Below are 22,506 nucleotides of genomic sequence, written 5' to 3' on the forward strand. Positions count from 1 at the left end.
TACTTCTAAGCAAAACAGAATTAAAAATAGAAGTCTTTTCCTTTGAAAACAGATAATATTATACTTAGGGGGGAAAGGGGTTGTTAGTAATGGAGATTGAGAATCCCATTGATAGCAATATACCCAACCAGGTCGACCTCCACGCGGTTCCCCCTGGAAGCTATCATGATTAATTTCTGATGAATTCATCATGATGGGCTAACTGGCCTGTTTTCATCCTCATCAATCACCCTTCATTGGTGCCCCGCCAGCGTATCCCGTTAGCGCAGGCGGAATTACCATTCCATTTTCATCCACCAAAAAAAAAAAAACTTCGTCAATGAAGAAGCAGGTATGTAGGTAAGTACTATTTATCTAAGTTACTATTCCATTTTCTACCAATAAAAAAAAATATTATACTTAAGATTATTTTTGTAACTGTTTAATTACTGCAATGTCAACACTGCAGAAGGCAGATTATAATTTGAATATTTAAATAATTCATTAGGCAATAAAAAAGACATTAATCCGATTAATATTTGAATGTGTGATAATTTTGGTAGGTAACAAGAAAATTAGAGTGAATTAGACGACAAATTAATAGAAAGTTATATATAGAACTATATAAATATATATAGAACTAATAAATATTTTTAATAGAACTTAAATTAGTTAATATTCTGAAAAGAAGTATCAGGCAACATTTTAGAAGATAATAAGAATGGGCATAAGCAAATTTACTATATTTTTTTTAACATAAGTTCTTAAAAAAATTAGTAAAAAAAAGAAATGTAGACTTCAGTCATAAAAAAAAAAATCGATGTACACATATATATTTCATTGTCACATTAAATTAAAAATATTTCAATTCAGAACGTGGAATTGTAAGCAAATAAGTAGATTTTATTTCACATAATTTAAAAATGTGTTCTACGAAAAAGCCGACTTCAATTCTAGAAAAACAAAGATTTTGATAACATTTCTATAGGATTAATCTCTAAATCATTTTGAATAAAAAAAAAAAAAAACAGAATTTATCAAATAGGTTTACGAATGACGGAGTTACGGGGTAACAAACATTAAAAATATGCAACCCAATTGAGAACTTCTTTCGCTTTGAAGTCGGTTGAAAATGCAGTTTTTGCTCCGCAATAATTTGCTCTGCGATGAAAAACGATAATTTTAAGCCAAATGAATTATTAAAATCATGTAATATAGCAATAAAAAAATAATACAGACGAACGAAAAACCTTCTTTTGAAAGTTGTTTAATAAGGATGTTATTTTTTGATAAAATGTAACGGCATACTAAATCATCGATTAAAATTATTGTGTAATTCAAATTGTGAAGTATTGAGTAATGTTGGTATCAAACTCAGGGTTTAATAAGAAGTAGAAGGTAAGAGAACAAATATGTGAGTGGTATAGTGATGTGCCGAATTGTTTTTTTTGTATTCCATTTTTTGGTACTCATTCAAAAAATAATGGAATTTCGATTCGAGTTTGAGCTCTCAGGCAAGAACTCGAGTATGTGTATAATATACATATATACATATAATGTAGATAACATGAGTTTTGTATGCATGTTATTTTAGAATTACTGTTTTAATTTAATATTGTTCATTACGTTGCACCGTCAATTACATTTTCTGTTATTCCTGTCTACGGTCGACTGGTAGATGACGCCATATGGTGTTGAGTCCGCCATTTACACGTTCTAGCTGTATTCAAGTTTAATAAATAACTAAATATCTCTTTGGATATTCTAATAAAATATTTCATTAGATTCGAGTAACTTTTCAATTGTTTTCCAAAGCTTACTTTTAACAAAGATTACAAATGTCCAGTCATTTAATAATTTTTCTGAATTTTTTTTTATACAACTTAGAATGACATACAAGCTGACGGCCCACCTGATGGAAAGTGGTAACCGTCGCCTATAGACATGAGCAGTACCATGGACATAACAGAGTATACTGTTCCGACCATTATACCCCCAATGCGTTACCATCCCTGAGGACTCAGCTATTATTCCTCTGTACCCAGTAAATTCACGCCATATCCCACCCTTCAAACTGATACACAGTCATGCAAACACAACTGCTTAATAATAAAATAATAAAATAAACTTAATAAAATGAATAAACAGAAACAAAAATTAAACACTCTAGTAGTATTTGAGTACCATAAGTACCTTAATCCTGTATTCAAATATCGTGTATATGAATTGAGTATTACAGTATCACAATAGTTCGTACGAGTAAGCGTAACTCCATTGATCACTACAATAACCACTCTTATTGTGTGTGATTATTAAAACACATAAAGAAAATTTGTCTTTTTTATTTTAAAATAATACAGGACATTGTCATAATTAGAAATCTATTGTAAGACATTTTTTTTATAGACCATAAATATTTTTACTATTGCCATATACAAAAAATTTTTAGACTAAGAAAAATATACGATTTGCGATGTCATCTATTTCTTTCCATTTCATGTGACTTTATACTTTATGAGAAAAATAGAAAAAGATAAAGGACAATTAAATATTATGAACAGTTATTGCAAAAGTTCCGTAACATATCCATTTATTTATTTAAATACTTAGTAATGACTTGCAATTAACGATAAGTAGTTACAATGACATTTACCCACCCGTATACCGTAAACGCACGGTGCGGCGATGTTATATCGCCATTAAAAAGTAAAATCGAACAGTCAATAAGTCGGTCCCGTTTCCTACTTCCGAAATTACTCAATAGGGTATTATGAATTCATTATGCAATGTGAGGCGCACCAATCAGCCGCAACTGGTTTCGTCTCACAGACGGCATCGGGCCAATGTTGCCACCTTCATTATGAATTTATTAGCTAAAATGTGCCGAAAAAGTGGGTATATATTATAAATATTATACGTTAAGAGTCAATATAGATCTCGTACTTTATTTAAGATTGCTATATAAAAAGCGGCTGATCAAACAAAAAAAAACCTACCAAACCACACCAAAAATCAAGAAAATGTGTTCAGTAATGGTTAATCCAATATAATATAAAAGTAACTAAAAGTTGTACCCAGAAATAACTAGAAATACAGTCTGTGGGTAATCAAATTTTATTGAAATGGTCATAGATATATAATATTTAGAAATTAAATAAATAACATATATAATTAATTAATTCATTTTTTTGTTTGTACTACTGTTGAACATTAGCAGACTGTCTTATGATCGAGTCTATTATTCGTTAGTTTATATTTCCATTATGTCTCATTAAAACTGCAAGTAGGAAATTTTTTTGTTACAGACAAATCTTGTAAAGTTGCTACATTTGACTAAAAGAGGCTAAAGCGGCAATAGTGTGTAGAGGCGGCCTTATGTGAAATGCAATTAGCTCTAATGGCATATTAATGTCAAGAGCGAGAAGAGACACCATACTTTTTAATTTCTAAATGACTAAGCTAAGACGTTTCGTTTTAACGGCCCGATTTGCATATTTATTTAAATATAAAAACTTGACGGATATTCCTGTTTACATATTTTTATGTGAAACAAATTTAATAGAATTAATTTCATTGTGTTTAGTTACATGTCTTAAATTTTTTATTTTTGTTCATGTTTATAATTAAACATTCACATAAGTGGATACATTATTTAACTTTTTGCATTTCAAGAGATGTTTATTTATTTATTTATTTACTCTTTATTGTACCACTTATTAAAGAATAAATGAAAACAGTATATAGGTACATGTATATTACATATACGAGGTACAAGTACAAGGCGGTCTTATCGCTAAAGAAAACTTTTCTACACGGCCTTTGGGTAGAGGAAAAAAAAAAGTATGTTGCAGTATACGAGGTCTGTCCGGAAAGTTCGTATAAAAGTGTTCTGGAATGCGAGAAAGAGGAGTGGGGAGGCCAGGTAAGCGCAGGACCCCTTCCTTATGTCCCTAACAATGCTTCAGTTCTGGTCTGACCGCCGTGCGGTGCGAACTGGCTTGTCACGCCATCTGTGAAGTTACCTCTTAACGAAACCCCGTCGGCATGGAGCCCGCTTCCGTTGAAGAGCAGCGCGTCGTAATCAAGTTTCTCTCGAAACTCGGCAAGAATGGCCGTGAAATTTTTGCCGATCTCAGAACAGTTTATGGGGATGATGCTGTGAAGGAACCAACCGTCCACAAGTGGCTAAAAAGATTCAGAGAGGGCCGAGAAAGCGTTCAAGATGACCCACGTTCAGGACGTCCTTCCACTTCACATTCCGACGAATTCGTCCCTCCAGGCCAGACAGTTGATGGAAAATTCTACGTCGATGTGCTCAGACGCCTCAAAGCTCGTGTGGCACGAGTTCGTCCAGAATTGGCGCGAGAGGGGCGTTGGATTCTTCACCACGACAATGCCCCTGCCCACACCTCTCTTGTTGTCCGTGAGTTTTTGAGTAAAAATTCCATTACGGTGACCGAACACCCCCCCCTATTCGCCGGATTTGGCCCCGTGTGACTTCTTCTTGTTCCCAAAAACCAAATTGGTACTTCGGGGGCGGCATTTGGGGGACATAAATGAGATAAAAAAAGCTACGACGGGGCAGCTGAGAAACCTACAACCAGAGGACTTTCAAGGAGCCTTCTCACAGTGGAAACGGCGTTGGCACAAGTGCATTATGTCACAGGGGGAGTACTTTGAAGGGGATAAAATTGATTTACCTGAATAATTGTAAAATAAAATTTTTAAAAAACTTTTATACGTACTTTCCGGACAAACCTCGTATGTGGTAATGTAGGTCCTGGCATGGAATAGGCCACCCCTTTCTTTCCCGTGAGTGTCGTAAGGGGCGAGTAAGGGAACTTATTATGGAGGGATGGGAAACAGTGTCCCTCTTAAACAACCAAAAGCCAAACTGCGGTTGCCAACTCGCCTGCTAAGCGTGGCGACTACAGGCAAACCCCCACTTATGGGAAAGGCTATGTTTAGCAGTGGATAGTTAACGGTTGATACCACAATAATAATGTAGTATGGGGTCTAAATATGATCTCAATATGTTGGAATTAAATAAGTAAAAAAAGCAGTAACATAAAACCAAACAAAATATGGAATATTTTAAAAAAAATTATTGAATTTATAAGCGTCGTGCGGTTACATCATTTGATGTTTAAAAATTAGCTCATACACGCATTAATTTCAGAAGTAGGGGAACTAATGAAACAGACTACTTCTAGATGTGGTATCATAATATGTCATTTTGCTGCAGTTGTTTTTGCGTGATGCTGGAAGAAATTATTGATGACTAATTTTGTCTGCCTGTCTGTGTGAGACAGACATACAACATTTCTAAAAATCACTACTTTGTCTTCTATTATTTCTATTTTTTTTTAATCTTCTATGTACAGGCAGAAGGAAGGAGGGAAAGGGGGAGACTAAGACATAGTTACATCAGGAAAATGTTGGTGTCGTGTCGTATCAGAGGTGAAGGGACTCGCTGAAAATCGTAAAACTCCGCTGACAAGAGTGCAACTCTTAAATAGAAATGTAAAGAATGTACAGATATCGTTCAGTTACAATCTTAATATATAAATATGAATCGCTGAATGTGTTGTTATCCGTAAATCCCGAGAACAGCTGAACCGATTGCTAATTCTTTTTACAGAATATTCTTTGAAGCACGAGGATGGTTCCTATGGACGGATTTTTTTTTTAAAATTGCCTGAAAATATCTAAAAACAACACTTTTCTAAACTCCCATACAAACGATTTGTAATTATATTTAAAAGTCAATTTGAAATTTAATACCGTACTGTAAAGTTCAAACGTTAGTGGTGAGGTTCCAGGAAGGCAAAACAATTGAGTGACGTTAGTACCCGGCGTCCCGAATAGCAGAATAAGTATTAAAAATACTAAAAAATTAAAGAATCGACAGATTTTTTTTTAAATGGGTGATAATGGAATGGTAACCCCACCCGCGCTATCGGTATACACCGGCGGGGCACCAGTGAGGGATGATAGGTGAGGATGAAGCAGGTCAGTTAGCCCAATGTGACGAATTCAACAAGAATTGTTCACGATGGTTTCCAGGGGAACCACGTGGAGGTCGACCTGCTAGCAATGTCTAACTGAATTGCTACCAATTCCTTTCCCCCAGAATCGACTGCTAGGCGGTACGAAGTTCGCTGGGTCAGCTAGTATTATTATTTAATAAGATAACCGTAGAATTTGGGGGAGGAGGCGAGAGATAATGTTAATAATGGTGACTAAGGGCCCCATTGCTAGCAATATACTCAACCAAGTCGACCTCCTCGTGGTCCTCTCTGGAAATCATCGTGTTGAATTCCAAGTGTATTCATCACGATGGGCTAACTGACATGTCTTTTCATCCTCACCTATCAACACTCACTGGTGCTCCGCCAGTGTATACCGATAGCGCAGGCGGGGATACCATTCCGTCATTACCCATTTAAAAAAAATCGTAGAATTTTTTTTCTTGGATACAACATACAAAAGGTACTTGATTACACGTAAAACTATTCTTTTTTTTGTAAAGGTCACCTACCAGTAGGTATTAGCGGCAACATACACATGCTTTTTTTATCCATTTCCAATGGCGTAACGCCTTTCGAATGAGTAAGCATAAATGAAATATATTTCATTCAACTTCTTAACAAATGTTATAAATGTAAAAGTGAATTTCGTTTGTTACCTTTTAGCGCTTTAACCAATCACTATATGGGATGGAGAGGGATACAGGCTACTTTTCATCTCGGGCAGTTAGGTAAATAGTACCTACATACCAGCTTCTTCATTGACGAAGTTTTTTTTTTTGGTGGATGAAAATGGAATGGTAACCCCACCTGTGATAACGGGATACACTGGCGGAGCACCAGTGAAGGGTGATCGATGAGAATGAAAACAGGCCAGTTAGCCCATCATGATGAATTCATCAGGAATTAACCATGAGTTTCCAGGGAGAACCGCGAGGAGTTCGACCTGGTTGGGTATATTGCTAGCAATGGGATTTTTAGTCTCCATTACTAACAATCCCTTTCCTCCCTCATTGACGAAGTTGTATAAAGATTTATGTTGGGATTGCGTTATTTTTTTGGCAGAAATTTTGTATTAAAAACATAACTGCACCTCTAGCGGATTTTTTTGGAAACTGAGATTTCCATAAAAAGTTATTGATATATGTATATAAAAGGAAACGTAAATATAATTATGTAAATCGTGCAAATGGGCTTTTAAAGTTATTACACAACTCAAAATATTTTAGTTGCACATAAAATTAAGCGTAAACGATAAATTCAAGCAGTTATAAGATCGGTTAAAAGTAGGTTACTCAGTTACTGTTTATTTTTGTTATTTTCAGCGACTACCAAAAAGAAACAGGTTCTCAGTTAGTCCGTATTTTTTTTTAAATTATGTTATTTTTATCTTCGTCTTTTTCTTGTTAATTCTATGGCTTCACCCGCGTGAACCAGTGAGTAAATAAATAATAGTTAAAACATACTGTATCAACTAACTATAAAGTATATGTCCACGCGGTTCCCCCTGGAAACCATCGTGGTTATTTCTAGTGGAATTCGTCACGATGACCTAACGTACCTGCTTTCATCGTCACCTATCATCCCTCACTGGTAGCCCGCCAGTGTATACCGATAGCATAGGCGGGGTTACCATTCCATTATCACCCATTAAAAAAAAAAAAACTATAAAGTATAAACTAAATTCATTTAACACCATTGAAAACAATATTTAATTAAATTTTTCATTATTTTGAATTGGTATATCCAATTTAAAATAAAAATAAAATCCCTAAAAAACAAAAAAAACAGTAAAAAAAAAGTAAAACATTGCCGTCTACTCCTGTTGTGGTCGGGCTGCACCTAAGAGTTTAAGGTTTAAAAAAGGCGCCGCAGGATCAGTAAACACAATTCATAGTAGTTTGAAAAATAGTGATAAAACTGTAAGGCACTGACCTGAGAGTGTTGTAATACGAACTCGGCGATGAGCGCGTGCGCGTGGTGCGCGAGCGGCACGTGCAGCGACAGCCCGGCCAGCTGCAGCGCGTGCGGCGCCGGCGACGACGCGCGCAGCCCGCCCAGCGGCAGCGACCGCCGCACCGCCAGCCCGCCCGGACCTAGCCGCGCACGTAACCATGTCGTTAATGGTCATAATATTATTTTTTATTAATAGCTCCACATATAATGGTACAATAAATGCCTGCAGAAGCAACATTCGGTGCACAATCTATGTAACAAGATCAACCCGTGAGTTAGGGTTTTTTTTAATGAATGATAATGGAATGGTACCACCGCCTGCGTTAACGGTATACGCTGGGGCACCAGTGAGGGATAATAGGTGAGAATGAAAAGGCAGGTTAGTTAGCCCATCGTGATGAACACACCTGGAATTGAGCATAATGGTTTCCATGGGGTACCACGTGGAGGTCGACCTGATAGCGTATATTGCTAGCAATAGGACCGGAAGTCCGCATTACTAACAACCCCTACACCCCTCCCGTGAGTTAGGTGTACCTAACTTGACGTTTGAGAGGGGGGATAGATGATGCGGACTACCAGTCCCATTGTTAGCAATAATACCCTGCCAGGTGGTTCTTCACGTGGGGTATTACGTGGAGATCGACCTGACAGGACAACGGATTCCAGGAGTGATCAAGGGATCTATGCGCTGAATTTCAGGTCTATTCATCACGATAGGCTAATTGACTCGCCTTTTAATTCACTTTTTATCCCTTACTAATGCCAGTTGCTAAAGTTGCCAAACTTAGCTGCACGTGGTCGAATTATATATATTTTAAATTGATGAATGAATATTCTTTAATTTTTTTTTATTAATTACTTAATAACTATCCAAAGCTTTAGCCTAGTAACTTATACAATTTACCTCCCTGTATTCATTAAAATATAACAACATGCATTTGTGGCATGCATAATAAGTAATTGTATATTGTAAAAAAACAAATTTTAAAAAAACTTAAAAAGTATTTTTAAACAGTTTAATTAAAACGCCTGGTTGAATTTTGAAACCTTAGTTTATAGCCTAGTGAATATATTAATATCGCACGTATCATGTCCACAGATTGCCGTTAGGTAGCGTGTGTAATGTAACAATATCGTAACGTAGTGCTCGTACCTTTTACGCCTATAGTGACGGCGGCGTGCGAGACAGCGAGTACAGCGTTCTCGCCGGGCGGTAGCCTGGCGGTGAACAGCCTCGCGAAGTAGAAGGGCCACGCGCGTGCCATGTCCACGGCCTGCCGCTTGGCGGCGGCGCGCGGGGGGCCGGCCGGCTGCGCCGCCAGCCACGCGGCGCCCGCGCGTCGTTCCGCCGCGCCAAGCCGCAGAGACGGCGCCGTCGAGTTTATATCGTGCACTATCTGCCGTACCGGACGAAAGTATCTTGTCAATCGACTTCAAAACAAGAATGCGTCTCTCGATTCGGTTGTATTTTTCATGTTCTCAGAAGTCCGTCATTTACAAGTATAAAATGGATTTGGAAACATATTTTTTCATCTAAAAGAATATATACTTTTAGACTGGTCCAATAGAAATTTTATTAAAATCGATTCAGTAGTTTAGTTCTTAAATCAAAATAACTGGTTTTGGAAACAGATTTAACGTTTTATTCTCTTTTTATTCCATTCTTCTTTTAAGAGTCTCTTTTGGTTGGAATAATTTACTCGTGAAATTTTATAATAAATACACAAAATAAAAAAAAAAACTTTGTTACTAGGATCGAATCTGTCTTTAAAAATGTTATTTAATTATATAAATTATGATGAAAAATGAGGGAAGTTAAAAAAAATAGAAAGCGGGAGAAAATAAAGGATAATGTACTAACAACTATATAATTTGAACTTACCTGAGCATAAAGTAAGTCTAGTATGGCAGGATCGTTGTAGGTCTCGAGTGGGGTGAAGACCTCCTTGCGCACGCGCAGTTTCCACGGCACGCGGCCGTATGTGAGGAACGTGCGCTCCGAAGGTAGCAGTGCCGCTGGCGCCGGCACGTCGCCTGTCCGACAACATCGTACTTATTCAAAGCATCTCTCAAGATTTTAATGAAATTCTAGTTCTAAATATGAATTAGTATAAAAGTGCTAAACTTTAATCATGATCGATCCATGTACTTATTTCGATTTACGTGACTTTATTTCGAGAAACCAAAACTGCTCTTTACCATTTCTAAATAAAGTTAACTGGTATTTATTTTCATTAGTGATTCTAATTTTCGAATCTATTTTAGCCAGTAAGTATTTGAGTTGTGACACCTAAATGTAAGTCGAGCAAATTAAACAAAAGAAATGAAAACAACACTTAATCAAAATATACTTTTAGCTTAATTCATTGTTTTCATAATTTAGTTTTTCATCTCGACTGTACAGAAAAATCATTGTAAATGAAATTATTAATTTAAACATTTACCAATTTGGTTAAAGTTTCATAGAAAATATGATAAAAAAATTATACTTACGTTCGAGGTGTTCAGTTTTATCGGTCACGTGAGTAGACACCGAGTGTCTTCTTTCCGCTTCCATCTTTCTGTCCCTCTCTTTTTGCACCATATGAGTTTTGAACGTGGCTCGGCTGGTTGTCTTCATATCATTGTTATCAGGCGGGAAAATAATATCCGATCGTGGGCTATCTCTAGCTCGCCCCACTAGCATGTCACGTGAGTTCTTCCTCCCATCGAAACGCTCAAAATCATCGAAGAATGGCGACCGCTTACGATCGAATGAGTCATCGACGCCGTTTTCATCCCTTCGCCTCTCAGCTCGAGCTGGATGAATTTCGTAGATCTCGGACGCTTCTCTCCCGGAGAAGTTGTCGCGGTCGCGTCGACTGGAATCGACGCCAGATTCAGAGTCCCATTCGTCGCGGCCTTGTTTGTCACCATTGTAGCTCCTAATCTCAGACTCGTCTCCCCAATCGTCTCTTACGCGGGAGTTCCTTTCGCGGCGGTCCGCTGTTAAGAAACGAGTAGCCAAGTCGTCACGAGGTGAATCCGGTTCGTCCTTTCTTCGGGAGTTCCAATTAGCTAGAAAGGCGTGACGATCGTCCGCCTCCCGGTTTTGGTGTACTCCAAAGGTATCTCTATCTCGGCGTAATTGAGCAAACGTAGATGACGAGTCTGGAGCCGGAGGTGGAGGTGCTGGCCGGTCAGGCGGCGTGGGGGGAGATTTCGGTGGTGGTGGTGCAGGACCCGGTGGTGCTGGCGGGAGTGGAGGTGGAGGCGCGTCCCACCTCATGCCACCTCCTAGTTGACGTTCCAACATCAGCTTTCTTGTGTCTTCCAACTTATTTACCGTGCGAGGTGTTTCCGCCGCAGAAGAAGAACTGCGCACCGAATGATTGGCCGTTACTCGCTCCAGTCGTTGTCTCATTTCGGAGCTCAGCTTTAGCTTCCCAACACTACCTGGTGAAGGACGTTGCGCTCCAATCTCAAAGCTTCTTCTGGCTGTTCGTTGATTAGGTGGTTCCCTGCTGGGTGATACTGGGCCGTCTACTTCAAATTCCTCCCATTCTATACCCGGTGAAGCCTCAGACCGGGACCTGCCCCTAGGCGCTTCGTGTTCTACACCATTTGTTTGAGCTTGAGGAGTGTGTCTTCTTTGTATCTGGCGCATCTTAAATTTAGTAAAATCTTGTGTTTGTTCCTGCCCGGTAGCGTCTTTAGGAGGAGGCCATCGCCATTTACCTATACGAACTGTTTTCGCTCTACCATAGGGATCCATAAATGGTCGTACTTCAGATGGATCTGTAGCATGTAGTGGTGGAGGCATCGGAGGAGGAGGCGGGGGAGGAGCTCCGGCTGAGGAGCTTTCGTTAGACTCACGTCTAGTTTTTACTGCTATTCTTGGCGGTGAATGAACCTGAGCGTGTACCACTGTCGATGGCCTAACTGGTGAGATTGTTTCCGTTTCAGAAGATTCTACAACCTGACCAGCTAGAAGAGTTTGTAATGCCTGATTTTGAGCTAGGAGCTGTTGTTGTATTTGAAGATTTTGTGCCATCGCGCTTTGTAGAAACGCTCTTTGAAGGTTTTGGTGATATGCATTTATATCAACTGTTCCAGGTGGTGGTAAATGAAGACCTAACGCCGCTGCTAAAGCTTCGGGTGTAGCTGGCATAGTTGGTGGTAAAGATAAACCGCCATAACTCAAAGCTGATGTGTTAGCAGACGCAGCTCTTGGAGTGGCTCCCCCGCCTTTGATTGCTCCCGAAAGTCCTTCCCCATCAGTTAGTCTCTTCAGACTATCGTTCATAAAAATGGGATCAAAAAGATTGGTTATGTAATCGTCTACTGAACCGACACTCGATTCCTTTCTGCTAGAACCCTTATCCCTTTCCTCTTTACCACCTCCTTTAATTAAATGTTGTAACTCTTTAGCATTGTTCAATACTTTCATTTGATCTTTGTAATCACAATTAAGGATATTATCGATAAAATCGGCGTAGGTTTTTCCTCCCTTAATGCTGGCAGCAAGTGAACGAGCGTCTGAAAGTTCGTCGATATTAGGGTCAAGGACTGGAGAAAACAGATCGTCCAGGAACTGGTCGACGTCGGAAGCTTGGCTCGGAACTCTGACTCGACGCACATGTGATGCTAAGCTTGGAGCTTCAGAAGTATCAGACATTGCTGAAGATCTACGAATAAAAAAGAAAACATGAGTAAGAGAAAATATTAGTCATTTTAGAATTATTAGTATTGCAAGCGTCCATAAGCTACAGGGACCATTTACAATCAGGCGGGCTGTATGCTTGTTTGCCACCTTTATGGCAAAAAAAAAAAATAAACTTACCGTACACCTCCGAATTCAGAACTTTTTTCGATATAAGCACGGCTGGATTGCGAGCCAGCAGGCGCGCGTTTTCCCGCATATTGCGACTTTATATATCGCGACGGCAGCACTCGCGATCCAGTGCCGTATTCTATCTCCATCGCTCCTTTACTACTGGCCACACTCGGAGCGCCTCCTAATCTCTCCACCGAGTGATATCGATCGTTGAGTCGTGACTGCGATAATCCCAAGTCAGCGAGCTTCGTCGGCTGTGGTACGGGGTTGTCTCCCAACAGATTATCCAACGATCTACTGCGGACTTTATCGTTGCTCTGTTCGAAGTAACGTTCATTAAGCGCCGACTCTCTCGAGAGAATGTCGTGGGATATCTTTCTAGAATAATCGTTTTGTTTCGACATCGCGTGCGACTCTTCCCGCTCGATTTTCCAGTTGTATTCGGAGAGGCCCTCGTCGATGGAATCTTGGAGTAGTCGTGGGATACTTGGTGACCGAGATTTTGGTGGTTCCGGTGGTGGGACCTAGACAAGTATCATGTGGTATAATTTTCAATACTTATTGAAATTGTTCTATGTAGATATTCGATTTAAAAAAGGTTTTGATATAAATTCTTATAAAATATTATAATATATATAACTTAATTATACGTAATCTTCTTGTAATATATTTATGTTTAACAATTAATGTAAATCTTTTACACGCTAGCAATGCGGACATAGTAATACCTGGGGTCTAGCCGAACGATCTGCTTCGATGGAAGTAGCGCGGGGCGGGGGCGCGGGTGGAGCAAGGCGCGATGCTGATGCACGAAGCGGTTCGCCACGGGAGCTGGGCATTGCCGCCCATGCTTCTATTTCGCCTACCGCATCCAGCGCGTACTCACAACCCGCCCATTCTATTACAAAAACATTTATTTAATAATATGGAAATATGGACCTTATTTCTATAAGAGGTACAATCTTAATAAATGAATATAAATTTATTACTTTTCTTTTACCCTTTTATTCAGTGCAGCAATTCGTGTAACTGCGTGTATAAAATTGCATATTTTTAATGAGAAGAAGTGCATATATTTAAGCGTGTTCATATCAATATTCTTGCAACCAGGTTATTATATGTATGAATGTAATTAGAATAGAATAGAATGCAGTTTAGAATGATGCAGATTTGTAAATTTTTTGAAGAGAGTTGACTTCAAAATTTAATATTTTTTTGACGAGGTCAATCAAAAGTGATCAAGGGTATCGCAGTGTCGTGTTGTACGTACCGGTGAGTTGTCCGTTGTGCTCCATAGTGAGTGTCCATCCAGTAGCGCGGCGCGTGACGCCGGCAGCTGCGAGCGCAGCCGCCGCCGCCCGCTCACACGTTGTCCAAGACTCCACGCACACGTGCTGTACGCTCTCTGCGCATACGCATACAATCTAATATTATAACATTGAAAATATTTGTGTGTCTCTTCTTATCACAGTAAAATACTTGAATAAATGTTGGTCAAATTTATTTTTTTATGCAACTTAGAATGGTAAATAAGCTGACGGCCCACCTAATGGAAAGTGGTAACCGTCGCCTATAGACATGAGCAGTACCATGGACATAACAGAGTATATTGTTTCGCTCATGATACCCCCCATGAGTTGGGGGGAAAGGGATTGTTAGTAATGGGGTCTAACAGTCCCATTGCCATCGTGGCTAATTATTGTTGTATTTGTTACGATGGGCTAACTGATCTGCTTCATCCTCATCTGTCATCTCTCACTGGTGCCCCGCCAGTGTATATCGATAGCGCAGACGGTGCTACCATTCCATTATCATCCATAAAAAAGTACCCTCGACGCGTTGCCGACTCAGGTGTTATTCCTCTGTAGCCTGTAAATTAATTGGTATGGTGATATTACCTCTCATTTTAGTACCATTTTCCTGTGTTCTCTCTTCGTTTTCTTTCGTCATTTTTTTCTGTTGTAAGTATGTGTAAGTTATGTATATATTTAATTGTGTATATATTATATGTGTATGTGTATGTATGTATATATGTTTGTATATGATAATATTTATATAACAGTGCGCCACCTACCCTTTGTCTTTTTCTCAATATCCTCTACCCAAAGGTTGTCTGGAAGAGATTGCTTAGCAATAAGGCCGCCTTTTGTATCACTTCTCATTAATATTTACTGTATTTGTTATTTCTCTTTTCACTTGATGCAATAAAGTGTAAAATAAATAAATAAATAATTTTGAAGCGTATCGATAGCTGAATATAGTGTAGTGTAGGTACCGTCGAGTGTAAAATAAATAAATAAATATTTTGAAGCGTATCGCTAGCTGAATATAGTGTAGTGTAGGTACCGTCGAGTGTAAAATAAATAAATAAATAATTTGGAAGCGTATCGCTAGCTGAATATAGTGTAGTGCAGGTACCGTCGGGCAGGGTGAGCGGCAAGGCCGGGCGCGCGTCGGCGCGGGCGGCGCGCCACTCGAGCAGCGTGGGCGGCGCGCGGCGGGCGGCGGCGGCGGCGGCGGCGTGCGCCCGCGCCGCGCCCGCGCCCGCGCCCGCGCCCGCGCCGCACACGAGCCGCGCCAGCGCCGCGCGCCACCGCGCCGGCGCACGCTCCGATATCAGCCGCACCAGGTACCTGCGCCCGCCCACATACTACACTCGTGACGTACGTATCCATTTTCGGTGCGCATTTAGTACGAGTACGTATAAAAGCGTCTCCTAAAAATCCTTAGCGCCAATTTAACGCACTAAATTTACTTGAAAACTATTCGATCTGGACGCCTGAGTACGAATGAAAGCGCCTGGTAAAAAAAAAAATTTCGCGCCAATTTATCGTGACCGTGAACCAGTTTAACGCAAGTACATTTAATACTTATTTTTGTGTCTTTCAAGTCTGAAGATAATCTATTTATCCTATTTAAGAGCTGCACTCTTGTCGGTGGAGCTCTTACTAGCTAGCTAGCAAGTGCTAGCTAGCGTCTTGCTCTGTAGCAAGTGCGCTACGATTTTTAGCGAGTCTCTTCCCCCATTTAAGAAGAACCCACAGTAGGGCTATAAATGAATACACAAGCAGGACATTTTAAAAGCAACAAAGTAGTACATCATAAACTGTAGATGCGAGTCGTGTCTCATCGCCTACTTCAGGAGTGGCCAACGTAACTATTAGTCCAGTCGATCGTGGCAAGGCAAATAATATAATATTTTGCTATAATCCAGCGGAAGATGCTCAGACGCAATAATCTCGCTAATATAAATAAGTAGTTAGTAAGAACAATTTTCAGTTTTACATTTTCCCTCTTCAATAAAATAAAGAATAATACAATACTACATAATTGTGTACTATGTTTTTTCATTTGAGATTTCAAGAAGTATGTAATTGGTAGAACGTACAGAGTTTCGTCAGTAAACAGTAGATCTTGGGTCTAGTCAAGTTGGCCACCCCTGATCTAGTTACACATCTACATTTATAGACTTCTCCTTGTCGTACTCTAGAGGACGAGAGACTAATGATTAAGTTTCGTTTGAAAAAATGACGTGCCAGTCGAACCAATTACAGCAGTGGATAGATTACTAACTTGTGCAGCGGCGGTCCGGGCTGGAAGGCGGCGAGGCAGTGCGCCATGAGGTGCCAGACGCGGTCGCTGTCGGGCGAGGCCTGGTTGCACAGCTGCACCAGGATCTCGTCGCGGAGCCCGCGCGACTGCAGCCCGCGAGACGCTATGTAGTCCGCCAGGATCTGCGCCAACCAGATCATCGGTTAGTATGAAAATTAATCCCTCCCTTCTTATAATTTTAATTTTTATAATTCTTTTACATGCACCAGAGAGAGATTTTGTACAAAAATCGTTTGCGTGGGCATCTCTGTCCCATTCGTGTTTCTAACGTGAAGCAGTTAAGTTTGCATGGCTGTGTTTCGGTTTGAAGAGTGGGATATGACAGTGAATTTACAGGGTACAGAGGAATAACACCTGAGTCCTCAGGTATGGCAACGCATGGGGAGTATCATGGGCGAAACGTATACTCTGTTATGTCCATGGTACTATTCATGTCGCCGTTAACTTGTTTGCTATTATAAGTTGAATAAAGAAAAATGTTAAGCAATATTTTTACCAATTCTAAACCGATTCTAATGAATGAACGTAAACTAATGTTCATTAAAGATAGATATATGTTAAAAGAGGGAGTGGTTGGAAACCAGCGTTGTGCAGCTGGTCACATTGCACTAGGACACTCACAGCATCAGCTGAGCCTGTTCCTTTTACCTAATATGGGACACTTCTTACCATATTAAGCGTACAATTTTCAATATACCTTTTGTCTAGTTTCATCGCCAGCCGCAGACTCGTCGCACCATCTCAAAATCAACTTGAATGTTGCCACAGCATCGTTAAAATCTTGATCCCTAATAAAGAGCAAAATACACATCGCATTATTTGGAGGACTAGGAATATATGTGATTTCTTTTATTTCTTAAAAGTTCATCTGATCTCAGTTAATATTTTTTTATTTATTACATTTTACCTATTAACAACACCATGGGATTTTTCACAAAGGAAGTTTTTCAGGATCGACAATTATTATGTTTATTATTATATCAGTGCTTAACTATACACTGGTAAACATAGATCTTCTCCATAAGGTAGAGTTTCTTAAACTTTTTTTAGTCACGGAGTACTTACACAACTTAAACAATGCTACGGATTCCTGTCAAAAACATCTCAGTTAGATCCTAAAATTCAGAAAAAGAAAAATAGCTTTTTTATATTAAAAAAAAAATTGTAGTTTAAATATTTTTACAGTTAACTGACCTACTGCAGATCCTTGCTATGGACCTCTTAGAGGTCCGTAAACCCCAATTTAAGAAACCCTACTATGAAGGGAGTTTTGTCAGTAGTTGCCATGCTTAAAACATCACCAACATTTAACACCAGGCGAGCGGTACGTTCGTTTATAATCACAGTGGTATAATACTCCACAGCGCAACGGTAGGGACATTGTTTTGCGTCATCAAGTCCCGGATTCTATTCCCGGTCGGGCCAATTTACGAAACGATCTTTTTTAAATTGACTCAAATCTGGATACTTTGGGTTGTATGCTCAGAGCTTGAGGATCAGGTGAATGTGTGACACTAATAATTATATAAGAAAGAGGTTCCACATTATACCTGACAGCAGCCTTAGACAGGAAAGGTCTAGTGATGGGATGCTTCCTGGGGCTGAGTTGACCACCGTCTGCGAAGTACACCGAGCTGAACTTGGAGAACGCGAATTGTTGTAGATCTCGGGGTAACTGTACGCGTTCGTCTTCTGCGTACACGTCGCCCGATACCTGTATTACAAAGTAACCATTAAGGGTCAACACTGCTTTAATATTGGCGTAACTGGAAAATAAATCTATGTTACCATTTAGAAGTATCAGCACAGTACAATAAATTAATATTCATAATGTTGTTTATTTTCAACAATTTATTGCCAACTGCTGAATATAGTCCCCTGTAAACTACTGTAAGGAATGGTTCGGAGCTACTCTACATCAACTTAATACCTGTAACACGTCATTTGCATTTGACACTATATTATTGTCAGTCAATAACTTTTATTCGTCAGCAGATTCTTAGAGCTACAGACGGGCCATTTCAGCTTGCTTAATTTTTTTTATGCGACTTAGAATGGCAAACAAGCTGACGGCCTACCTGATGGAAAGTGGTAACCGTCGCCTATAGACATGAGCAGTACCATGGACATAACAGAGTATACTGTTTCGCCCATGATACACCCCTATGCGTTGCCATTCCTGAGGACTCAAGACTAAAGTGTAATTATGTTTCTTTTTTTTAGCAATTTTTATTATTATTATGCAATTAAGTTTAGCAAGATTTTTGAAAATACTTGCCTTGATAAGATTCCTTTCAGTGTGCGGTGGTTGCCACTCGTCAACCTTCGATAATATGAAGGCCAGTTCCGCCGGCACCTCCAACACTTGCAGACTCTCTGCTTTAGCCTTTTGTGCTTTTTGTTCGGCCGCACGACGTCTGGAAAATACAGGACAGTAAATGACGAGAAAAATTATGTAACGTTATGGTTTTGAAAAACAAAAATAGTAATGGAAATTTTACTTTCTAGAAATGTAGAAACGGGATAGAGTAGATAATGATAGGATAGATATGGTTAGGGTTTTATGACTTAAAATAATAGTCGGGTATATACGTGACAAGAACAGCACTTTTAAGTACGTTTTAGAGTTCATGGGGTAATTTTTTGGAAATTTTATTTTTGTTTTATTAATATTCTATTAATAATTTATTATTAATTAATAATGGACGTTTGTATGAACATGATAAGAGACCGATTGTATTCAAAGTAAATAGATATTTTTTTCAATACCTATGAAGTGGAAAACAAACATACAGTTTATCTGATGGTAATCGGTCACTACAGCCTATGGACGCTTGCAACACTACGGCGTTGCCGACCCTAAAAACCTTTGAAGGATCCCATACTGTCTAGTCTCTACAGATAACCTCGGCAGCGAGCTCATTCGGTTACCACTTTCCTTAGTGCTGTTTTTATCTGCAGAAACAGGAACAGCACTATGGACAGGTAATTCTTATGTACTACTTTTTGAAGTGAATAAAATAGAAGTGAGTGTAAGTACTAACTTGGCGGCGGCGACTTGCGCGTCGCGGCGGCGGCGGTGCTGGTCGCGCAGCGCGGCGAGGCGGCGGCGCGCGCGGCGGCCGCGCAGCAGCGCCTGCGCGCGCGTCACGCCGCGCCGCGCCACCAGGTAGCGCCGCCGCGCGTGCGCGCCGCGCCACCACGCCTGCACCTTCACCGCCGCCGACCGCATTTGGTGGTAGCGTTTCCTGACGTCAACACACACATTTATTCATTGACTTTATTCAAGAAAGAGGTTTTCAGTTAGGCTGTATTGTTTACGTTTATTACCTCATAACTCAGTCATCTAGTTTGATTTGATATATTTTTTTTTAAATTTATCTGAAAGGATACGAATAGTCCCATAGAAGTTTTATAAAAGTGGTTCGTAGTTTAGTTTCTAACTCATAATAACTGACTTTGTTACGATGTTTTTTGACACAAAACCTATTATTTCAAAATTCCAAGTGCATAGTAGTGCGTATATACTAAGAGCGGTTATAAACGGAGTCTAACAATATCCGCTCCAGGCAAAAAAGTAAATTAATTCCTCTATTTGGATATATACTCTACATAGTTGAAATCTTAGATTATAGAGTATATTATAGTAGGTTTATAGTTGAAATACTTAAATACAGATATGTACTTATAATTAAAAAAAAATCAACTAAAATATATACAAAAGTATGCGACCTTTTATAAAATTAAAAAACCCAAGATTTCGTTTCGGTATTACAGTTTACATACACGACAACAGACAATCAATTATAAATATACATTTATTGTACTTAAATAAAATTCTAATAGTACATTTAAACGCAGTTAACATTTATATCATAAACCACTAATGATATTTTAACACTACTTTTAACAAATTTCCTATTAGTTGATAAATACAATGAACGAAAAACGATATATATATATATATATATATATATATATATATATATATATATATATATATATATATATATATAGCTTATTTATATATTATTATATCATATAATAAGGTTAAATTATTTTGAAAAACCACATAACAAATGTTTGGGGGTACAATTTAGAAAACTCAAAAACTAATTAAGGAAATGTTAGTATTTTCAGTTAGCCCATCAGAGAATTAAATCTGGGACTTCTGTATGTTGGGCATATGGTTTCATATGCTGTATTACAGAAGTCGTTAAAATAAATTGTTGTTCATAATAAACGCCAATTTATATGATGATTTTTGATTATGTTAAATATATAATTTAAATATATGAGATTGCCCTAGCGATAAGACCGCCTTTTGTACCTTTATGTGTATATTTCAATCTGTATTTATGTTACTGTGTTTCACTTGAATTATTCACTTGTCATTGTATATTTTTATTTATGGTGCAATAAAGAGATAAATAAAATAATTTGCGTATTATTAATCATAACCCCAAATACTCAAAACTCATGCATTAAAAGTGTTATGTACAAATAGGAATTATTTATTTATACATTGGTCGTATCTATCCTACCAAAACTAATCTAACAGTAATAAGCGGGGGGAAAGGGATTGTTAGTAACGGAGACTAAGAATCCCATTGCTAGCAATATACCCAACCAGGTCGACCTCCTCGCGGCTTCCCCTAGAAACTATCATGGTTAATTCCTGACGAATTCATCATGATGGGCTAACTGGCCTGTTTTCATCCTCATCTATCACCCTTCACTGGTGTTCCGCCAGATTATCCCGTTAGCGCAGGCGGGGTTACCATACCATTTTCACTCATACAAAAAAAACAGTAATAAGTGATCATAAGGTTTAAAGCAAAGTTCATCACTCTGTACATCTAGAGGGCGCCATAGCGCCATATGACATATTATATGACAAAGAAAAATTAATATGCCATCTGCTTTTTTCCCATGAATGAGTATGAATGAATGAGTATACTTTATTTGCATTATACAATATAGGAAATAAGCAAAGCAATTCACAAACACAACGATACAATTGTATAAGTACAGTAAGGCGGTCTTATTGCTGAGAGCAATCTTTTCAAGACAACCTTAAGGTAATGGACTAATTGTTGTACAAGTAGGTATGATAGTGCTGTATAATTAAAAAAGCATCTTTTGCATCTCTCTTTTGCATCTTTGCATTCCCATCTCATATGTAGAGTGAAAATATAATCAAGTAAACATAATAATACAAAATGTGGATTTTGAATCAAAAGTTTCAATTACAATACATACTGTTATTATTATAATAATTATAGTTTATAGACAAATTGTTTTAAAAAAAAAAAGCACTACGCTCGCTTACCTCGCGAGGTACCCTCGTGCATGCGCTTGCAATATGGTTGCAGCTGCACGCAGCTTATCCGCTCTAGAACGTTCCAAGGCTCTATGCAACGCCTCCCTTATGAACACCCGCGCGGCACCCAGTTGGTAGTCCGCGCCGACTGTAATCATATTTACAAAAAAATATTATAGTAACTTTAAAAAATGTATTTTTTTTTGTCTGTCATGCCCTTTTTTCTCATTAAGATAAGCTCTCCCTTTTCATTTAAGAGTTTACTCTTATCGGTGCAACTAATCCATGCATCTTCTTTGCCAGTTATATCCTAGGCCATATCCTTGACCTCCCTATACGACATGACACCTAGTGTTTCTTTTATCTGTTCCATGTAGTTATTCCTCGGTTTTCCCCTTCCTCTTTTGCCTTCTATTTTTCCTTCTACTATGCTCTTAAAAAAATTGAGATTATCTCTATTATCGAGATAAGAAGATACCAAAATTGAAAGTTTGTAAAGAATATTTAGAGAGTTTAAAATTTATTTAAAGTGTGTTATAAAAACTCACTGTAACAACTAAATGGATTTGATTAACATTTATTACATGCAGATAAACTATTATTTCAGAATTTTATTTTCCTGGAAAATCCGTATTAAAATAGTTTTTTTTTTGTACAACTTAGAATGGCAAACAAGCTGACGGCCCACCTGATGGAAAGTGGTAACCGTCGCCTATAGACATGAGCAGTACCATGAACATAACAGAGTATACTGTTTTGCCCATGATACCCCCCATGCGTTGCCATTC

At 38.7% G+C, this 22,506-nt stretch overlaps 1 protein-coding gene across 1 annotated transcript in view; it reads right to left on the reverse strand.

The window, feature by feature from the left end:
* Positions 1-22,506, reverse strand: part of LOC113513827 (unconventional myosin-XV) — a 159,354-nt gene that overhangs the window by 65,053 nt on the left and 71,795 nt on the right. Inside the window, exons 9-22 of the mRNA XM_052894695.1 lie at positions 21,728-21,866; positions 19,440-19,643; positions 18,674-18,812; positions 17,946-18,109; positions 17,093-17,183; positions 16,357-16,517; positions 15,202-15,416; positions 14,054-14,188; positions 13,512-13,681; positions 12,790-13,307; positions 10,461-12,634; positions 9,850-10,001; positions 9,121-9,364; positions 7,944-8,104 (exon numbers count right to left, since the gene is read on the reverse strand). Coding sequence (XP_052750655.1) covers positions 7,944-8,104; positions 9,121-9,364; positions 9,850-10,001; positions 10,461-12,634; positions 12,790-13,307; positions 13,512-13,681; positions 14,054-14,188; positions 15,202-15,416; positions 16,357-16,517; positions 17,093-17,183; positions 17,946-18,109; positions 18,674-18,812; positions 19,440-19,643; positions 21,728-21,866 — 4,667 coding nt within the window. The remainder of the gene's footprint in view (positions 1-7,943; positions 8,105-9,120; positions 9,365-9,849; positions 10,002-10,460; positions 12,635-12,789; positions 13,308-13,511; positions 13,682-14,053; positions 14,189-15,201; positions 15,417-16,356; positions 16,518-17,092; positions 17,184-17,945; positions 18,110-18,673; positions 18,813-19,439; positions 19,644-21,727; positions 21,867-22,506) is intronic.

The sequence above is a fragment of the Galleria mellonella genome, unplaced genomic scaffold (genome assembly GCF_026898425.1).
Source record: "Galleria mellonella isolate WM207_F2 unplaced genomic scaffold, CSIRO_AGI_GalMel_v1 utg116, whole genome shotgun sequence".
NCBI classification, from domain to species: domain Eukaryota; kingdom Metazoa; phylum Arthropoda; class Insecta; order Lepidoptera; family Pyralidae; genus Galleria; species Galleria mellonella.